This window comes from Mytilus galloprovincialis, chromosome 12 (assembly GCF_965363235.1).
Source record: "Mytilus galloprovincialis chromosome 12, xbMytGall1.hap1.1, whole genome shotgun sequence".
Lineage (NCBI taxonomy): Eukaryota > Metazoa > Mollusca > Bivalvia > Mytilida > Mytilidae > Mytilus > Mytilus galloprovincialis.
In genome coordinates this window covers 55,450,741-55,469,119 of record NC_134849.1, presented here as the reverse complement: position 1 = coordinate 55,469,119, position 18,379 = coordinate 55,450,741, and the positions used below count along the sequence as shown (strand labels likewise).

Below are 18,379 nucleotides of genomic sequence, written 5' to 3'. Positions count from 1 at the left end.
ATCCTACCTACAAAAGTCCTTATTTAAATAAAGGATGACTACATTTGTTTTTCATTTTTTTATTCCGAAGTGCGTATGTGTGACACGTTTTACATTATATTAAATAAAGTATGACTACATTTGGTAATCTTTTTTTTTGTCCAGAAGTGAGTTTCTGTGAAATGTTTTTATATCCTACTTATAGAAAAGTCTTAGTTTGAATAAAGTCTGTCTTTATTTGTTCATTCTTTTTTTTACTTCAGTATGGACACATGATACATGATAACAAATAAAAACTACTTTCAAGCTATCTTATTCATTCTAATAGAAAATTAAAGCACAATAAATCCTATCGAAAAATAACTGTAAAACCAAACTAAGTTTTAATACGTATGACTATAGATTTTTCTTCATGTTCCATTGCGTTAATATCAATCCAAACATCACTATATAATCATATAATAACTACTTAAGCTACCCTCTTTGCAAGCATATATAATTATTTTTAACAGAATATACATTATAAACCACACTCGAAAAAAATGTATAAAAATAAATTTTTAAATTGAAATACCTGAGCGATCAAACGAGAAGAACCTAAATGTTTAATATTACAAAGTCGTTAAAATTTGTTATTTGATGTAATAGTTTGTTACTACTGATTTTAAAATGGAAATCGAGAATCGAAAGTACAAAATTATTGGAAGTTATTTGAAATCTTTAAAATGTGTAAAACATCATAAGAAATTCAGATAATATGCGAACGATTAGAAATAGAACAATGATACACAAGAAAGATAAACTAACAATGACAGAAATATACACAGTGAATACACTGAATGTTAGGAATTATACAGTATAATTTATGAATTGATTAAGGGGGAATATATTAAGGTAGCACAATACAAAGATTTTTCATCCCCAATCAGACATCTTTAAACTGATGTAATTCAACTCATCTTTCTTTAAATTTTATAAATGAGGTACCAAAAGAAAGAAGAAGGATTATTCTTTCAAATTGTGATAATTTCATTATGACATAATTATTACATAATCAATTGTTATGTAATTAGTTGCCATTCTGTGATGTCCATACTTGAATGAATTTAGCTTCTTTGTTCTTCATAGCATCCTAAAAATTTTTATAGATTCTTGCACAACACAGTTTGACCTCCAAAACTATGTCTCAGATTTGTCCTATTGTATTTCATTCTCTCATAAATCTTCAATGAAGTTTGCAACATCAATTCATTAGAGACCACTAAGTTCAATTGAGTATAAAATTTGTTCTATTGATGATTTTGGAAATTTGAGACATAGTTTCGGAGGTCAAGCTGTGTTGTACAAGAATCTATAAAATATTTTGGGATGTTATGAAAAACAAAGACGCTAAATTCATTCAAGTGTGGACATCAAAATATAGCGACTTATTACATCATAATTAATTATGTAATAGTTATGTCATAATGAAATTATCACAATTTGAAAGATTGATCTTTCTTCTTTCTTTTGGTACCTCATTTATAAAATATTAAGAAGGATGAAATGAATTACATCAGTTTAAAGTTGTCTGATTGGGAGTGAAAAAATCTTTGTATTGTGCTACCTTAAAGATAAATTTGCATATTATGAATTATGTCAGTTCCATTACAATGCGTTATTTGCTTATCATACCATAGTGGATAACCTGTTCAGCTGTAGCAATATATATATATATATATATATATATATATATATTCAGTGCTAGTGAATGAAATAAATGCTTTACAAATTTTGTTCTTTCAAAACGTCTGCATTTCCCTTTATCAGGCAGGAACTTCCTTACCGGAACGTGTAAAAGCCAGTTTGGCTTATTTAACTAGAAGCTGAATATATATCATCAAACAGGATATAAAAATATGACTTATACGCATTGCAGAAGGGACCTAGTAATGCTAACGAAAATAAAAAGAAAGTAGATAATTTGTATTTTCAAATATTGAATGATGTTTCTAGAAAAAATATAATTACAATTTAAATCGTAAAGCGTTTAATACAAAAACAGAAAAATTCGAAGATATGTAATTTCTGAAAGCAAAAACCTATCAATGACATGCCATGTACAAAATGCATCAAAATTAAGAAGAATAAAATGCAAAGAAGAATTGATGTAAGAAAATCATTGACAGGTGTAGGCCGATACATAAAAAAATACAGTTTTTCATCAGATTTCCGCGTTCTGATTTTGTGTTTTAATGATAGAACATAAAACTTTTTATAAACACCAATAACAAAATATGTACTTAGATAATTTAACTTACCAGGATTTTGGATTCCGTCAAAATATTTTAAGTACATAAACAAGTTTGCCATAATCTATAGGTTATTTTAAAATATGTGCATTTGAGCAGCGGAGTGTTTCAAAATATGCATCCTAATCATTAAAAACTTAAAGGTAAAGTAGGTGAAATAACGATATACGCAATGCTGCTTTCAGAGCGTAAAGATTTATTAAAGGTAAATCAACCATAATATGTTTATTTCAAGGGCAATAAACTCTGTTCCAGCATATTCTCGCTGTAACATTATTCATTGCAAATTTTATCGGTGTATCGTTTGATTGTTGTAACAATAATACAGATTGTTGTATAATTGTGTGTACTTGAAGTGTGGGAAACTATTAACAATAATACAGATTGTTGTATAATTGTGTGTACTTGAAGTGTGGGAAACTATTAACAATAATACAGATTGTTGTATAATTGTGTGTACTTGAAGTGTGGGAAACTATTAACAATAATACAGATTGTTGTATAATTGTGTGTACTTGAAGTGTGGGAAACTATTAACAATAATACAAATTGTTGTATAATTGTGTGCACTTGAAGTGTGGGAAACTATTAACAATAATACAGATTGTTGTATAATTGTGTGCACTTGAAGTGTGGGAAACTATTAACAATAATACAAATTGTTGTATAATTGTGTGCACTGGAAGTGTGGGAAACTATTAACAATAATACGAATTGTTGTATAATTGTGTGTACTGGAAGTGTGGGAAACTATTAACAATAATACAAATTGTTGTATAATTGTGTGCACTTGAAGTGTGGAAAACTATTAACAATAATACAGATTGTTGTATAATTGTGTGCACTTGAAGTGTGGGAAACTATTAACAATAATACAGATTGTTGTATAATTGTGTGCACTTGAAGTGTGGGAAACTATTAACAATAATACAGATTGTTGTATAATTGTGTGCACTTGAAGTGTGGGAAACTATTAACAATAATACAGATTGTTGTATAATTGTGTGCACTGGAAGTGTGGGAAACTATTAACAATAATACAGATTGTTGTATAATTGTGTGCACTGGAAGTGTGGGAAACTATTAACAATAATACAAATTGTTGTATAATTGTGTGCACTTGAAGTGTGGGAAACTATTAACAATAATACAGATTGTTGTATAATTGTGTGCACTTGACGTGTTGGAAACTATGACAATGCCTGTACCAATTATACATCCAACAGAGTAAAAAAGGATGCATTTTTTAAAAATGAAGTTTTGGTGCATTTTTCAAGAATTGGGGTTTATATTGGAAGGCAAACATGGCTGAGAATTTATACATTACAAACAGTAAAAGGATGCATTTCTGTAGAATGAGGTTCTCTGTCGGAAGGCAAACGTGGCTGCGTTATCATACATCCTTAACAATAAATAAGGATTCATTTCTTTAGATTGGGTATTCAGTGGGAAGACAGTCGTAGTTGCGTATTATTACATCCTACACCGTCAGAAAAGAAGCATTTTATAATAATGGGTTTTTCAAACAAAAGGCAGACGTGGCGGCATATTTATACATTAGCAACAGTAAAGGATGCATTTAATTAGAATGAGTTGTTTTGTCGGATAGCACACGTGACTGCGTATTTATACATCCCACACAGTGAACAAGGATGCATTTCTTTAGAATGGTGTTTTCTGTCGAAGGGTTGATGTGACGGCATATTTATAAAGATGCTTTGCTTTAGAATGAGATACATTTAGTCGGAAAACAGGCGTGGCTTCGTATTAAACATCACATTTATTTTTTTAAACTAGACAATGACCTCACGAGCCTGCAATGATTTATTTTGCATCCTGTTATGTTATGTATGACTACAAATATTAAAAGTGTTATTTCGAAATCGCAAAAAAAATATCAAAGGTATTGCTTTTTTCTGAGGGCATTTTATTAGAAAAGAACTCATCCCTGGCTTTTTATTTGATAACAATAATTTTCTGATTTTATAGACATTTTATCGCATTCAGAAAAAATTGTTTTTATACAAATCATGTAAATTTCACACCGGGATATATGTTTATAAACGTAAATTGTCAAGCTATATATATATATATATATAGATTCTTTTAAAATTTTGATAGACATATTGACGAGATATTTTTACTGTATCGCCTGTCATGTGAGTCTGAAAATGTTAATATGTCAGTCTCAAGATTTATAAGTTCTTTATTTGAAATAAGAGAAAAATTGCAATGAATATTTTAATTTTTCTTCTTCCTACATATGAAATAAAACCCATAGGAAAATTAGATGCCTCGTTATGAATTTTTGTGAATAAAATGAGATCTATGAGATTTAATTTTTAAATGAATTATGAGAAGATAAGTTTTATTATACGCTTTAAGAAAATAAAAATAAATGGATTTTAAATTGAAATATAAACCTGAGCGATCAAACGAGAAGAACCTAAATGTTTAATATTACAAAGATGTTAAAATTTGTTATTTGATGTAAAAGTTTGTTACTACTGATTTTAAAATAGAAATCGAGAATCTAAAGTGCAAAATTATTGGAAGTTAGTTGGAATCTATTAAATGTGTAAAACATCATAAGAAATTCAGATAATATGCGAACGATTAGAAATAGAACAATGATACACAAGAAAAATAAACTAACAATGACAGAAATATACACAGTGAATACATTGTTTGTTAGGAATTATATAATATAATTTATAAATTGATTAAGGGGGAATATATTAAAGATAAATTTGCATATTATAAATTATGTCAGTACCATTACAATGCATTATGTGCTTATCATACCATATTTGATAACCTTTTCAGCTGTAGCAATATATATATATTCAGTGCTAGTAAATGAAATAAATGCTTTACAAATTTTGTTCTTTCAAAACGTCTGCATTTCCCTTTATCAGGCAGGCACTTCCTAACCGAAACGTTTATAAGCCAGTTTGGCTTATTTAACTAGAAGCTGAATATATATCATCAAACAGGATATAAAAATATGACTTATACACATTGCAGAAGGGACCTAGCAATGCTAACGAAAATAAAAAGAAAGTAGATAATTTGTGTTTTCGAATATTGAATGACACAGTGTAGATACTATTCTGTACGCTATCCGGAAGTCGCGATTTTCGAAGCGAGAACTTTTTGGATCACATTTTAAATTTGATGGATATACTGAATTAAACGGTAAGTTGATCATCTGTACATTGCTTAATGATTAATTCAGCCGACATCGATATTCTCAAATGGTTTAGAATTAAATTCCGCACATTCATTATTCGTATCTTTGCCTTAGTCAAGAGATTTTCAAGTGCATCTCTAAGAAAAATCAGTCGGCGAACCTAAAAACTATCTGTTTGCCCTCTTAGAGTACAGAGTAACGTAAAAACCTGACTTAAGGTGGATAAGGATGTTTTGTTAAAAAAAAATCCTCCAATAGATTTCTACAATATTTATCATTTTGCAAGATTAGGGTGTCCTCAGAAAAATATGAAAGTATTATGACCACTTTCTTGGTAAATAAGGGAGATAACCCACCATGAGTTATCCCCCCTAATGATGATTTCCTCAATTTCCCAATAAAACACTAATTTCATGTTATTTTTTTTATTTTTTACAGTTAAAACATTTTTTTTCTACATAATTATAAAAAATACATTTGTTTCATATAATAATAATTGGATGTGTGCTTTACTTCCAGTTACAATCTGTGAACGGGGTAAAAATAACACATTTTGATGAAAATTGGCACTTCTGTAGGAGCCAATTATGCAAATTAGGTCACCCTGTACAAAAAACCACCCAATAGATTTTTTTTTAAATACAAGCATTTTGAAGGTCTATACCTAAGCATTGTTTAAGCATAATATGAACATACATTTCTTACCTCATTTATTGTCTGTACTGTATACTGATAATTGAAGTAAAGTGGCAAAATTTGGAAAATTGACTTAAAATACCATTTAATAGATAAACTGTCATAAATTAGTAATTAAAATTGATGAAAAATGTATGGTGAAAGGGAGTTTGTTCTATCAGTCATTCTAAATAAACAAACCTTATCATGGACCTGCCAAAAAAAAAGAAGATGCCCTTTGGGTATCAGTCTGTCCGTAAGTCAATCTGTTCAGATCAGGTTCTGGTTGTAACATTTTTGTCTTTTTATGTAGGCTATTGATATATATGGTATAAGGGTAGCTCAGCTCCAAAGGATGTGTTACTACCATGATAAGTGACTTTTGACCTTGAACTTTGACCTCAAGGTCAATTTAATGATTCTTTTTTTTCTAGAACTGTAACTTTTGTCTTTTGATGTAGGCTTAACTGCTGCTTTTGATATTTTGTATGAATGTAAATCAATTCATGAAGATGTGTCATGCACCATAGTGACCATAGTATTGTTGACCTTGAACAAAGACTTCAAGGTGAAAATGATTTCCATATAAACAAATTTTTGTTTGCAGGTCTTAAAGTGACAAAAACTTTGCACACATGATAATGCTATGACTATCCCACACTTGTAAAATTCAAAGTATTGATAACAGGATGAAGGTATTGGACAGACCCAAAAAGTAACTACACGTTTCAACTTATCACTGTCAGGGTGTTGTATTGGCCAATTAGGAATAATGAAGTCATTAATTCTGCCAAGTATTTTCTGAAAGAAAAAATATTCGACCTAAAATGTTACAAGTACCAGCAATTAGGAAGTAGTTTTCAGACAGACCAAAAAGTGATAACATTACAACAGACAACTCATGATTATTGGTTCTTACTTCTATAGATTGAATGTAATAAACAATTAATTTCTCCAAAGGCAACAATGGTTGCCTTTTTTCAAGATACAGAATCAATCCTCCCTATATATTGCTCCTTATTCTAAATAGGGACTATGTTGCGAATACTTAGATGCTTTCCCTTTTGGAGTCCTAACCAAACGCTGAAAAGATACAGTGCAAATGAAGCATCTGATTTACACTAATCAGAGATCAGTAAAGGGCCCAGGATATGTTAACTGGTTCTTAGTTAGAAGTATAAACTGAACAAACACAGATTTGGGACAAAGAACCACAGTTTAATATTTTCTTTGCATATCAATAAAGCAATACATGTAAACATAATTACAAACAAAGCAAATTCCAGTTGAAAATCTGTGGTACTCCTAACACAAAGTACATAATAACTGTGAGTTCTAATAATAAAAAAATAACATGCACTCATATGGACCTGATTAGCCATAATCTCTATTCTGAATACCATGTTATGTTCATAAAATGGTTGTGCCAATACAATCTGGTAACCTATAGATGTAATCTACCATTGATTTTCCTAAACAGTCCTTGTTTAATATGCAGAATTTTTTTTTTTCAAATAAAATATACTTTCTTTGACACATTTTGTGTGTTAATGTGCCTTTTCTAACTCAGGAGCCTGTAATTCAGTGGTTGACGTTTGCTTATGTGTTACATGTACATATATTGGTTTCTCAATCATTTTGTGTACATAAACTAGACTGTTAGTTTTCCCCATTGAAATGTTTTACATTGACATTTCGGGGCCTTTTTATAGCTGACTTTGTGGTATGGGATTTGCTCATTGTTGAAAGCAGTACAGTGACATATAGTTGTTAATTTTGTGTGTCATTTTGTTCTCTTGTGGAAAGTTGTGTCATTAGCAATAATACCACATCTTTTTTTTCCATATTTAGCATGAGTAAGGTCCAGCACTAATACTATAGAAAAAGATGAAACTGTACATTATACATTGCATGTAAGAAACTAACCATCACTGGATATTAACCAATAAAATTTTCCTACGCAACTGGATGTAACTTTCTATGATTTGGTGGTATTACATCTATAACAAGTTATTCCTCAGTACATGTTAAATATTTAGTAAAACATGTGACTGTTTTGGCATTAAAGCCATGCTCTAACAAAATAGATTTGAGGCCATTTTCACTGTCTCTGTTAAATGCTAACTGTAGATGTTTCAGACAAAGTCCACTGTGTGCTAATCTTCTAGCTGTTAGCTTGGTGATGCGCGAGTCCCTTATCAAGGGAATGTAAGAATCTGTTAGCAAAGCTGAATTGAATGGAAAAACATCCTTTTCTGAATATTCAAAGTGCGCAAGAAGTTGAAATAGACTTGTGACATCAGCACATGCATTGTGAGCATCATATTCTACACCAAGTAATTTTGTGACCAATGTTTGTTGTTTATGATTTCCTATGTCTTTAGTTTTGAATTTCCTTCTTGCCAATTTTATTGTATCAATGCACCCATAAAATATGTAACATGAATTCTGAAAGAAAACTGTGCTGACGTAGTTTGTTCATCAATATGGGAATGTCAAACGAAGCAATGTTGTGACCGAAAAAAATTGGTTTCTTCTTTTTGCTGATAAACTCAATAAATTCCAGGAGTACAATCTGAATATCTCTGCTTTTAACTGGTTTACCATGATTGTACATCTGATCACAAGAAAAATCAAAAGTCAATCCTGTTATTTCTGATGATTTGGGTGAAATAACCTCCCTAGGTGATACATACTCATTAAAAACAGAGGTTCCATCACATGCAGCCAGCTGAGTTATATCAGACTTCCTTGATAATCCTGGAACAAAAATAAACAAATATTGCATTAATAATTAAAAGTGTATCTATCCCGAAATGTGAGATGACTTGTTCCATATATCAAGTTTGGTTAAATTCTGCTTTAAATACTGTTTTTGTCATGTTAATTTTTTTAATTTAAGCGACAGCAAGTTTTAAATGGTGGACTCTTTTAAAAACTTATGGCTTCTTGAAAAGCGCATCCAAATTTATGGGAGTCAAATTTCTTGATTACAAGAAAAATTGTTTCAATTTCAGCAGGTTCTAATTTTAGCAGTGCACCCTATTTTCATATGAACATTATATTGCGATTTCATTTTCATCTAACTTAATTATATTTGTCAAGTTCCTCATGAATAAAGCTAAATTTAAATCAAAGCCTATAGTGTATGCTGTTAAATTGTAATCCATGTCAATCTTAAGGGACTTAACTCCCAACAAACATCAGTAATATATCACTTTATTCCAAGATAATCTTGAAGCATTCCCAATACAATGGAGGTTTACTTCGCTTTATGTTATGTCACTTTCATCTATTTCACTGAATTACAATTAAATTGTAAGCTTATTTCACTTACTAACAATAGCAATGTAAGTTTTAAGGTCATGGTAACTTTATTCCAAGCATCAATATTTGATTAAAGAATCACTAATAAAGTCATGAAAGTAGGCAAATCATGTATCTTGTGTGCCATTATTTTAGCCTGATATCTGTGATTCAATTTGTTTGTTTACACTTACCTGTTGTTTCTAAATCAAAAACTACTACTGATTCTTCTCCTCCAAACTTCATCTTCGATGGAATAGTTTCTGTGTCAATATGTTCTTGCACTTCTATTTCTCCTCCATAGGTGTCTCCCTCTTTTACTGATTCTCGCTGATTATCTTTCAATTTCTTGGACTAGAAACAATATAAAAAAATTTAAGAACAATTATGGAAGAAGTGGTTCAGATCTATGCAAATGCACAGTGGGATCTTTAGAATAATTGCTATTTTATGTTGAAACATTTAATGTCTCCTTCCAATCAAAATTAAGAGCCAGAGAATTCTCCATCGGTGGGTTTTCAACTAAAATGTGAATAAACTTTAAGACTTGTGGCTAAGTTTGATCAAATTTGGCCCAGTAGTTTCAGAGGAGAAGATTTTTGTAGAAGATTACAAAAATTTACAAAAAATTGGTAAAAACCGACTATAAAGGTCAATAACTCCTTAAGGGGTCAAATGACCATTTTGGTCATGCTAACTTTTTTGTAGATCATACTTTGCTGAATATTATGATGTTTACAGTTTATCTCTATCAATAATAATATTCAAAATAATAACCAAAAACTGCAAAATTTTCTTAAAATTACCAATTTAGTGGCAGCAACCCAACAACAGGTTCTCCAATTCATCTGAAAAATTCACGGCAGATAGATGTTGACCTGATAAACAATGTGTCCACACCAGATTTGCTCTAGATGCTTTGGTTTCAGAGATATAAGCCAAAATCTACATTTTACCCCTATGTTCTATTATTAGTAATGGCGGCCATCTTGGTTGGTTGGCAGGGTCACCAGACACATTTTTTTAACAAGATACCCCAATGATGATTGTGGCAAAGTTTGGCTAAATTTGACCCAGTAGTTTCAGAGGAGAAGATTTTTGTAAAAGTTAACAGACGACAACAGACGAATGACGCAAAGTGAAAAGAAAGGCTCACTAGGCCCTTCAGACCAGTCAAGCTTAAAAAGGCCTACCTTTATTGTGAGTCTTTTTCTTTTGAAATTAGTAGTTGACTGTGTTTTCCTTATCTGTTTACGCCTTCGATCCTTTCGAATTCCATGAAGTATGGTCAAATGTCCAGGAGAGAGTAGAGACTTCTTATTCACCTGAAAAGAATGAAGACATTTGCATGTAATGTATTTTGAATGATTCATTTACTTTAAAGATATAAAATTTAGAATGTAGAGAAAAAAGTACAGATCTGAAAAAAAAAATATCTAAAAAAAAATATAATTATAGAATAACTACACATCAATTCACCAATGTATACATGTAGTGTGTGAGTTAATTATCAGTGTTGTTTGGTCATGAGTTAAATATTTTTCTCTATTGGAATTTACTCTTTTTATAACACTGGCAAATGGCATTTTTTCTTCTGAAAATAAGGTAGAAAATGTAAGGAACCATATTTTTCACAATTTGTTTTGATCCAACATCATGACAAAACCTACAGTTGTATGGTGTCAGGGGAGTGAAATAACAACATTTATACACAGAATTATACGACTTTTCAAACTTTCTTTTTCTCTTTTTACTTTCTCTCCTCTTTTTACCATTATGAAAGCTAGTATTATATTCTTTAAACTGTTTGCTTTATATGCATGTCCATTATATTATACTATTATTGTAATTTTATGTTGTATTATGGAGATGACTTCATAAGTATGATTTACTTGTGTCTAATCCATTTTGCTTTAATTAAGCAAATAAAATAATTTTAAACTAAGCATACATAATAAAGCCCCTAAATACATTTACCTTGCTTAACCAACCATAGCCTTCATTCTTTTGCATCACAGCTGAAGACACCCTAGCTTTTAATGATTTAGTCCCTCCATAAAACCTGAAAAAATCCCATAAATAAATGTTCAACATACAAACAAAATAGTTTATGCTCCACAAAAGTAAAACACATAAATATGTCTCTCTGTTGCAGCTAGTCCTAGAAAATGACAGTTAGTGGATCGTGACTGTGGGGCATATGAATATAATGGTAAAGGAACTAAGATGAGCTTGAATTCAGAGCTATGACAGTCTTCAACATCAATGACATTGACATGATTTTACAAAAAAAATATTCATGTTTTCCATTTTTAATGACAAAGTTAAACATTAAACACCCCAGATTGCATTGAAATCACAGTTACCACACATTATTGGAATACCAGAGAGTGTGTCACTGACAATTTGTATGTGTCTTACAAAAAGTTCTGTTTAAAACTTGAATTGTTTTACTTTGAAATTTTAAATTACAACATTGAAGATAAGGAACATTTGTGCAAACAAAGACTTCTATTTCAATTTTTAAACAGTTGCAGAGATTTTGACCATAATCAAAAGAAATTCTTAAGTAATGTAAGGCATACCTGTTTTTTGGGGCAAAACTAGCAACACTGTTGTTGAAACTTTCGTTTGACTGTGTTGACCCTAGATTTAACAGCCTATCTGCTCTTTCAATATAACTTTGTGCCAACTTGTCCAGCTCTTCCCTCAGCTTGTCTCCAGACAGGGCTTTCCCATTTGGTAAATGTTTGAATCTGTAATATTTATAAACACACAGAAAATGAGATTGCACTGCCACTGGTTTTTTTTTCTACACTAATAGCAGAATTCTAAAAATGTTATTCAGTCTAATGATCTTTTTTGTTCTGATGTGAAAAATTAAATCTTTATCATTAAAGTTTATTTTCAATCCACACTGTACTTTTAGAAGAAAGAAGTTTTGAAAGTTATCAGATGGGCCAAGACAAAGATGGATACATGATTAATACATAATGATGACAATAGTTCACACAGCCCTACAATTGTTGTAATTATACATATACTTTACTGAACTCTAGGAAATAAAAACTTGTAAAAAAATTATTGCAGCATTGAAACATTAAATGATCACTTCATCCGGCCAGGGATCAATGTCATGGTATAAATTACCTAAATTTAGTTGGATCTTTAACATATGTACACCAAGTTGGACTGCACTGTTCATGGTGTCCAAATATATGTGGCACTATAGTGGCGAGTTCTGTCTTCATTGATTGTTTACTATTTTGGTGTTTAGAAATAGTATACATAAAACACCTCACTATGTAGGGAATGACTTTTGCTGATTTTAACTGTTTGTAGTTTTTTGACAGACCATATAGACGTTTGGACAGATTTTTCTTCACATGTGTTTTGTCATCTTTTTTAATAATTGAACGAGGCAGTCTTGATTGGGTTGTAGCATCATTATCCGCATGTAAAGTCCCAACCGTATATCCATCCTCAGCAAGCCTTTGGATCATTAAACATGTCATGTCTGGCTCCATACCTTTGCTTGATCCTGCAATACAAAATAAAAATAAAGTGAGTGTGTCCAATAATTTGTAATACTGTGAACAACTGTTGACAAATTAGAGGTACATTATACACATGATATACATTATCATTATTGACTTTTCTTGAGGTGTACTCAAGGGCTATACACAGACATGGTCACTGGTTTCTTCTGTGGCCAAAGTCTAAAATGAGCCAATGTCTTGTCAGGAAATTATAGTCCTTAGCATACCTCAGAATGAGTCATTTACAGACATATTAAATGATAAGGATTTGTTTACTTAATTTTGTTTACTTTTATTATTTCATTAAAAAATAAATAAATTTTCTGTTTTTCGAATATGCTCCCTACTTTTTCCAAGGTCAAGCAAAAAAATCAATGAGCGTTCATGTGATTATATTGGCAAACTTTCTATGAATTTATGATTACTTGGACACCCCCATGAGTGGCCTTTATTACAGTAAACATTAACATGGGGAACAGGAAAGTAATTAATATGTAACTGTTAACATCCCTATACCATATACACCCTTAATTACATGACCTTTTAGTCAACACTTACAACTGGTCAAAGGTGTTGAATTTTTATACGAACAACTATCTAAATGCACGATTATACATCTTTTAAATCAAATAACACTATCAATTCTTCTTAAAAGGGTTGCAAAGACATTTTTCAAAGTTGTCAACTCTTTCCAGTACAAGGAAAAATTCAGAACGGGGAGGGAAACTATATGACAACTTGTTCTTTTTAAAGGTGTCAATTCGTCCCTTTACATACTTCATCCCATAATCTTAAGTTACATTTCTCTTAAAACTAGAGGCTCTAAAGAGCCTGTGTCGCTCACCTTGGTCTATATGCATATTAAACAAAGGACACAAATGGATTCATGACAAAATTGTATTTTGGTGATGGTGATGTGTTTGAAGTTCTTACTTTACTTAACGATTTTGCTTCTTACAATTATATCTATAATGAACTTTGCCCATTAGTAACAGAGAACTATATTTGGTAAAAATTTACATAAATTTACAAAATTAATGAAAATTGTTAAAAATTGACTATAAAGGGCAATAACTCCTTAAGGGGTAAATTGACTATTTAGGTCATGTTGACTTATTTGTAGATCTTACTTTGCTGAACATTATTGCTGTTTACAGTTTATCGCTATCTATAATAGTATTCAAGATAACCAAAAACGGCAAAATTTCTTTAAAAATTACCAATTGGAGGGCAGCAACCCAACAACCAGTTGTCCAATTCATCTGAAAAATTCAGGGCAGATAGATATTGACTTGATTAACAATTTAAGTTCTTGTCAGATTTGCTCTTCATGCTTTGGTTTCATAGTTATAAGCCAAAAACTGCATTTTACCCCTATGTTCTATTTTTAGCCGTGGCGGCCATCTTGGTTGAATGGCCAGGTCATCGGACACATTTTTCAAACTAGATACCCCAAAGATGATTGTGGCCTAGTAGTTTCAGTGGAGATTTTGTAAAAGATTACTTAGATTTATGAAAAATGGTTAAAGATTGACTATAAAGGGCAATAACTCCTAAAGGGGTCAACTGACCATTTTGGTCATGTTGACTTATTTGTAGATCTTACTTTGCTGAACATTATTGCTGTTCACAATTTATCTCTATCTATTATAATATTCAAGATAAAAACCAAAAACAGCAAAATTTCCTCAAAATTACCAACTCAGGGGCAGCAACCCAACAACCGATTGACCGATTCATCTGAAAATTTCAGGGCAGATAGATCTTGATAAACATTTTTACCCCATGTCAGATTTGCTCTAAATGCTTTGGTTTTTGAGTTATAAGCCAAAAACTGCATTTTACCCCTATGTTCTATTTTAGCCGTGGCGGCCATCTTGGTTGGTTGACCGGGTCACGCCACACATTTTTTAAACTAGATACCCCAATGATGATTGTGGCCAAGTTTGGTTTGATTTGGCCCAGTAGTTTCAGAGGAGAAGATTTTTGTAAAAGCTAACGCCGGACGACGACGGACGACGGACGACGGACGACGGACGACGGACGCCGGACGCAAAATGATGAGAAAAGCTCACTTGGCCCTTTGGGCCAGGTGAGCTAAAAATATGACAGATGACTTTCTCAGTGTGTTTAACCATGTTTGTTTACATTTCAGAAATACCAAACTATTTGAAATCTTGTCTTTGGCTTTGCTCATTGTTGAAGGCCGTAAGGTGACCTATAGTTGTTAATGTTTGTGTCATTTTTGTCTTTTGTGGATAGTTGTCTCATTGGCAATCATACCACATCTTCTTTTTTTATATTTGATAAGAACAGTGTAACATTCCCATATACTGTTATTAAAATGTGAGCAAAACTCATTAAAAACAAGAATGTGTCCTCAGTACACGAATGCCCCACTCGCACTATCATTTTCCATATTCAGTGGACCGTGAAATTGGGGTAAAAACTCTAATTTGGCATTAAAATAAGAAAGATCATGTCATAGGGAACATGTGTACAAAGTTTGAAGTCGATTGGACTTCAACTTCATCAAAAACTACCTTGACCAAAAACTTTAACCTGGAGCAGGACAGACGGACGGACGGACGCACAGACCAGAAAACATAATGCCCCTCTACTATCGTGGGTGGGGCATAAAAATTAAATTGTGTCCATATTTTACGGATGCCCCACATGCACTATATGCTTATGTATTTTCAGTTGATCATGAAATTCGGGTGGAGTATAATAAAAAATAGCGAAGGCCATATACATATATTGAAGTTGAACAATCCACCCCTTATTTTCAATGAGTTAATCATTATTCTATACCTGTCCAGTTAACATTACACTCATGTGGTGGCTTTGGTTCATTTTTTCCTATGTGATATTGGCAAATACTACAATTTCTGGTTTTGACGTCAAATTCTACAACTTTCCCAGTATTAATTCCAATTAGACTTGCATGACCTGAAATAGTATGTAGAAAAGGGAGACTCAATATTATTTCATTTCATTTTTAGCTAACATATAAACGAAAAAGAAGATCTCAAATTGAAAATCTTTGGTGGTTTAATAGAGCATGATACCCTGTTTTTATAAAAGAATAAATTAAAGTTCAATTTTGTGACAATAACTTCTCAATGTAATTTCATAAATCCATAAAAAACAAGAATGTGTCCAAAGTACACGGATGCCCCACTTGCACTATCCTTTTCCATGTTCCATGGACCATGAAATTGGGTAATAATCTAATTTGGCATTAAAATTAGAAAGATCATACTATAGGGAACATATGTACTAAGTTTCAAGTTGATTGGACTTCAGCTTCATCAAAAACTACCTTGACCAAAAACTTTAACCTGAAACTCCCATTTTCATTTTCTATGTTCGGTGGACCATGAAATTGGACTTTGGCTTTAAAATTAGAAAGATCATATCATAAGCAACAAGTGTACTAAGTTTCAAGTTGATTGGACTTCAGCTTCATCAAAAACTACCTTGACCAAAAACTTTAACCTGAACGGACGCACAGACGGACGAACGAACGAACAGAGCCACAGACCAGAAAACATAATGCCCCTCTACTATCGTAGGTGGGGCATAAAAAGGAGTTTATCTTAATAGATAAATCCCAGCCACCAAAGCTTAAGTGTTATAATAAATGCTCAAAACTGAAAAATCCACCTTTTTAAAACTTAAAATATGAAATTAATAAATCAACAATATTTGTACTTGATCATGTGACACAGGTCTGAATTTGGATTGTAATCAAATATTTGACACATACATATAATAGGTTTCTGACAGAGAATAACTGTAATCAAAGACTTAGAATTGGGTAATGATTTGAATTTATATTATTTTTTTTTGCTATGGTGCAATACACCATCTGCAGGGGCATATGCAGCCATTTTTAAAAGGGGGTCCCAACCCAGAGTAAAAAGGGGTTGGGGGAAGGGGGGGGGGTGGTTCCATCTACATGTACAAAATGTATATGTTCCCATTCATATTCATTCATCGGCCAAAAAAAAAAGGAGGTCCAACTCCTGGACCACCCCTCCCTTGATCCACCTATGATGCTGTTGCAAATTTAACTCCCTCCATTTTTTATTGGCAAAAAAAAAAAAACTATTTGAAGAAATTTTCTTTTTAGTTTTTAAAATCTTAAATCATAGATTTCTATTCAATTAAAGTAAAGATATTGTCTGGAAACCAAATGTCTTTGGACTTCGCTAGCTGATTACAACGACAGGGTCAAGGTGATACCAATATACAACCGCAATATAAAAAAAAATTAAAAATGAAATGCAGAGGACAGACCGACAGACAACTGTATTAACGGGCTTGTATATTTTAAAACTGTATGATCAGTCTTTATGTCACTGTATTCTAGTGGTGATTTCAAAGTTATTTACGATACATTAGAAGGCGGCATTTTTCAAAATAACACAAATATATTTCAATACATTCACATCCTGAAAACTTATGAATCATGTTTTAGCTTAATAGGGTGTACTCGCCTTACTACATTAAGTATTAGGATGTTTAAATGTTGCTAAAATAAGAGGAAGGTTTGTATACTAGTATATAAGTTTCAGAAATGTCCTCCGTTACACTTAAAATTGTACAAACACACAGATTTAGTTGTTATATAAAAATGCATGTATTTACACATATTCGAGGCCGTACTGTAGCCTATAATTGATCACAGTTCCTTCACTTTGTTTAAGATGTAGAGCTGTCTCTTTGACACTCAATTGTACACCACTTTGTCAAGCGGGGAGGGGGGGGGGGTTATAGTTATAAAGAAGTCCGTCTTTCCGTTCGTCCGTTGGACCGGTACAATATGTTTCGCCGGTTTTGTAAGCACATCTCCTCATAAACCACTTAATATACATTGGGGGTTCCGGCCATTTTTAAATGGAGAGGGGGTCCAAACCAGGAGAAAAGGGGATTCCAAATATATGTTCCAATACAAATGCATTGATAGTTAAAAAAGTGTTTCTGTAAACTTACCAAAATTATATCACATGAATTATCACCCTACGCAAAGCTGTCTTTATCCATTGTGTGTTATTTTAAAAAAGACAAGCTTGATTTATGTTATCACCAATTGGTCAACGGCGGACGGTGTAAATCTATAATACTAAAATGACGAGGTCCAATTTGTCAGCCGTCATCACGTAAAAACGACGAATCAAAGAATTCAACTTTATATATGGTACAATATGTTTCGCCGGTTTTGTAAGCACATCTCCTCATAAACCACTTAATATACATTGGGGGTTCCGGCCATTTTTAAATGGAGAGGGGGTCCAATCCAGGAGAAAAGGGGATTCCAAATATATGTTCCAATACAAATGCATTGATAGTTAAAAAAGTGTTTCAAACTGCCGGATCCCCCTTTTTTT

General features: G+C 31.9%; 1 protein-coding gene across 1 annotated transcript; it reads right to left on the bottom strand.

Moving 5' to 3' along the window:
• Window positions 1–7,717: 7,717 nt before the first annotated feature.
• On the bottom strand, window positions 7,718–15,926 carry LOC143054287 (uncharacterized). Its single transcript, XM_076227239.1, has 7 exons — window positions 15,798–15,926; window positions 12,595–12,985; window positions 12,030–12,200; window positions 11,422–11,506; window positions 10,638–10,769; window positions 9,639–9,798; window positions 7,718–8,898 (listed from the first exon to the last, which is right to left on the bottom strand). The coding sequence occupies exons 2-7, from the start codon at window positions 12,969–12,971 to the stop codon at window positions 8,555–8,557; spliced, it is 1,269 nt and encodes a 422-aa protein (XP_076083354.1). The 5' UTR covers window positions 12,972–12,985; window positions 15,798–15,926; the 3' UTR covers window positions 7,718–8,554.
• Between the last annotated feature and the right edge of the window lie 2,453 nt (window positions 15,927–18,379).

Excerpts from the sequence above, each read along its gene's own strand:
- LOC143054287 (XM_076227239.1), bottom strand. The coding sequence starts at position 12,971 with ATGGAGCCAGACATGACATGTTTAATGATCCAAAGGCTTGCTGAGGAT. Across the intron at positions 11,507-12,029 it reads AGTTTTGCCCCAAAAAACAG|GTTTTATGGAGGGACTAAAT; the intron begins GTATGCCTTACA and ends GGATTTTTTCAG. Across the intron at positions 8,899-9,638 it reads TTTTGATTTAGAAACAACAG|GATTATCAAGGAAGTCTGAT; the intron begins GTAAGTGTAAAC and ends TTTTTGTTCCAG.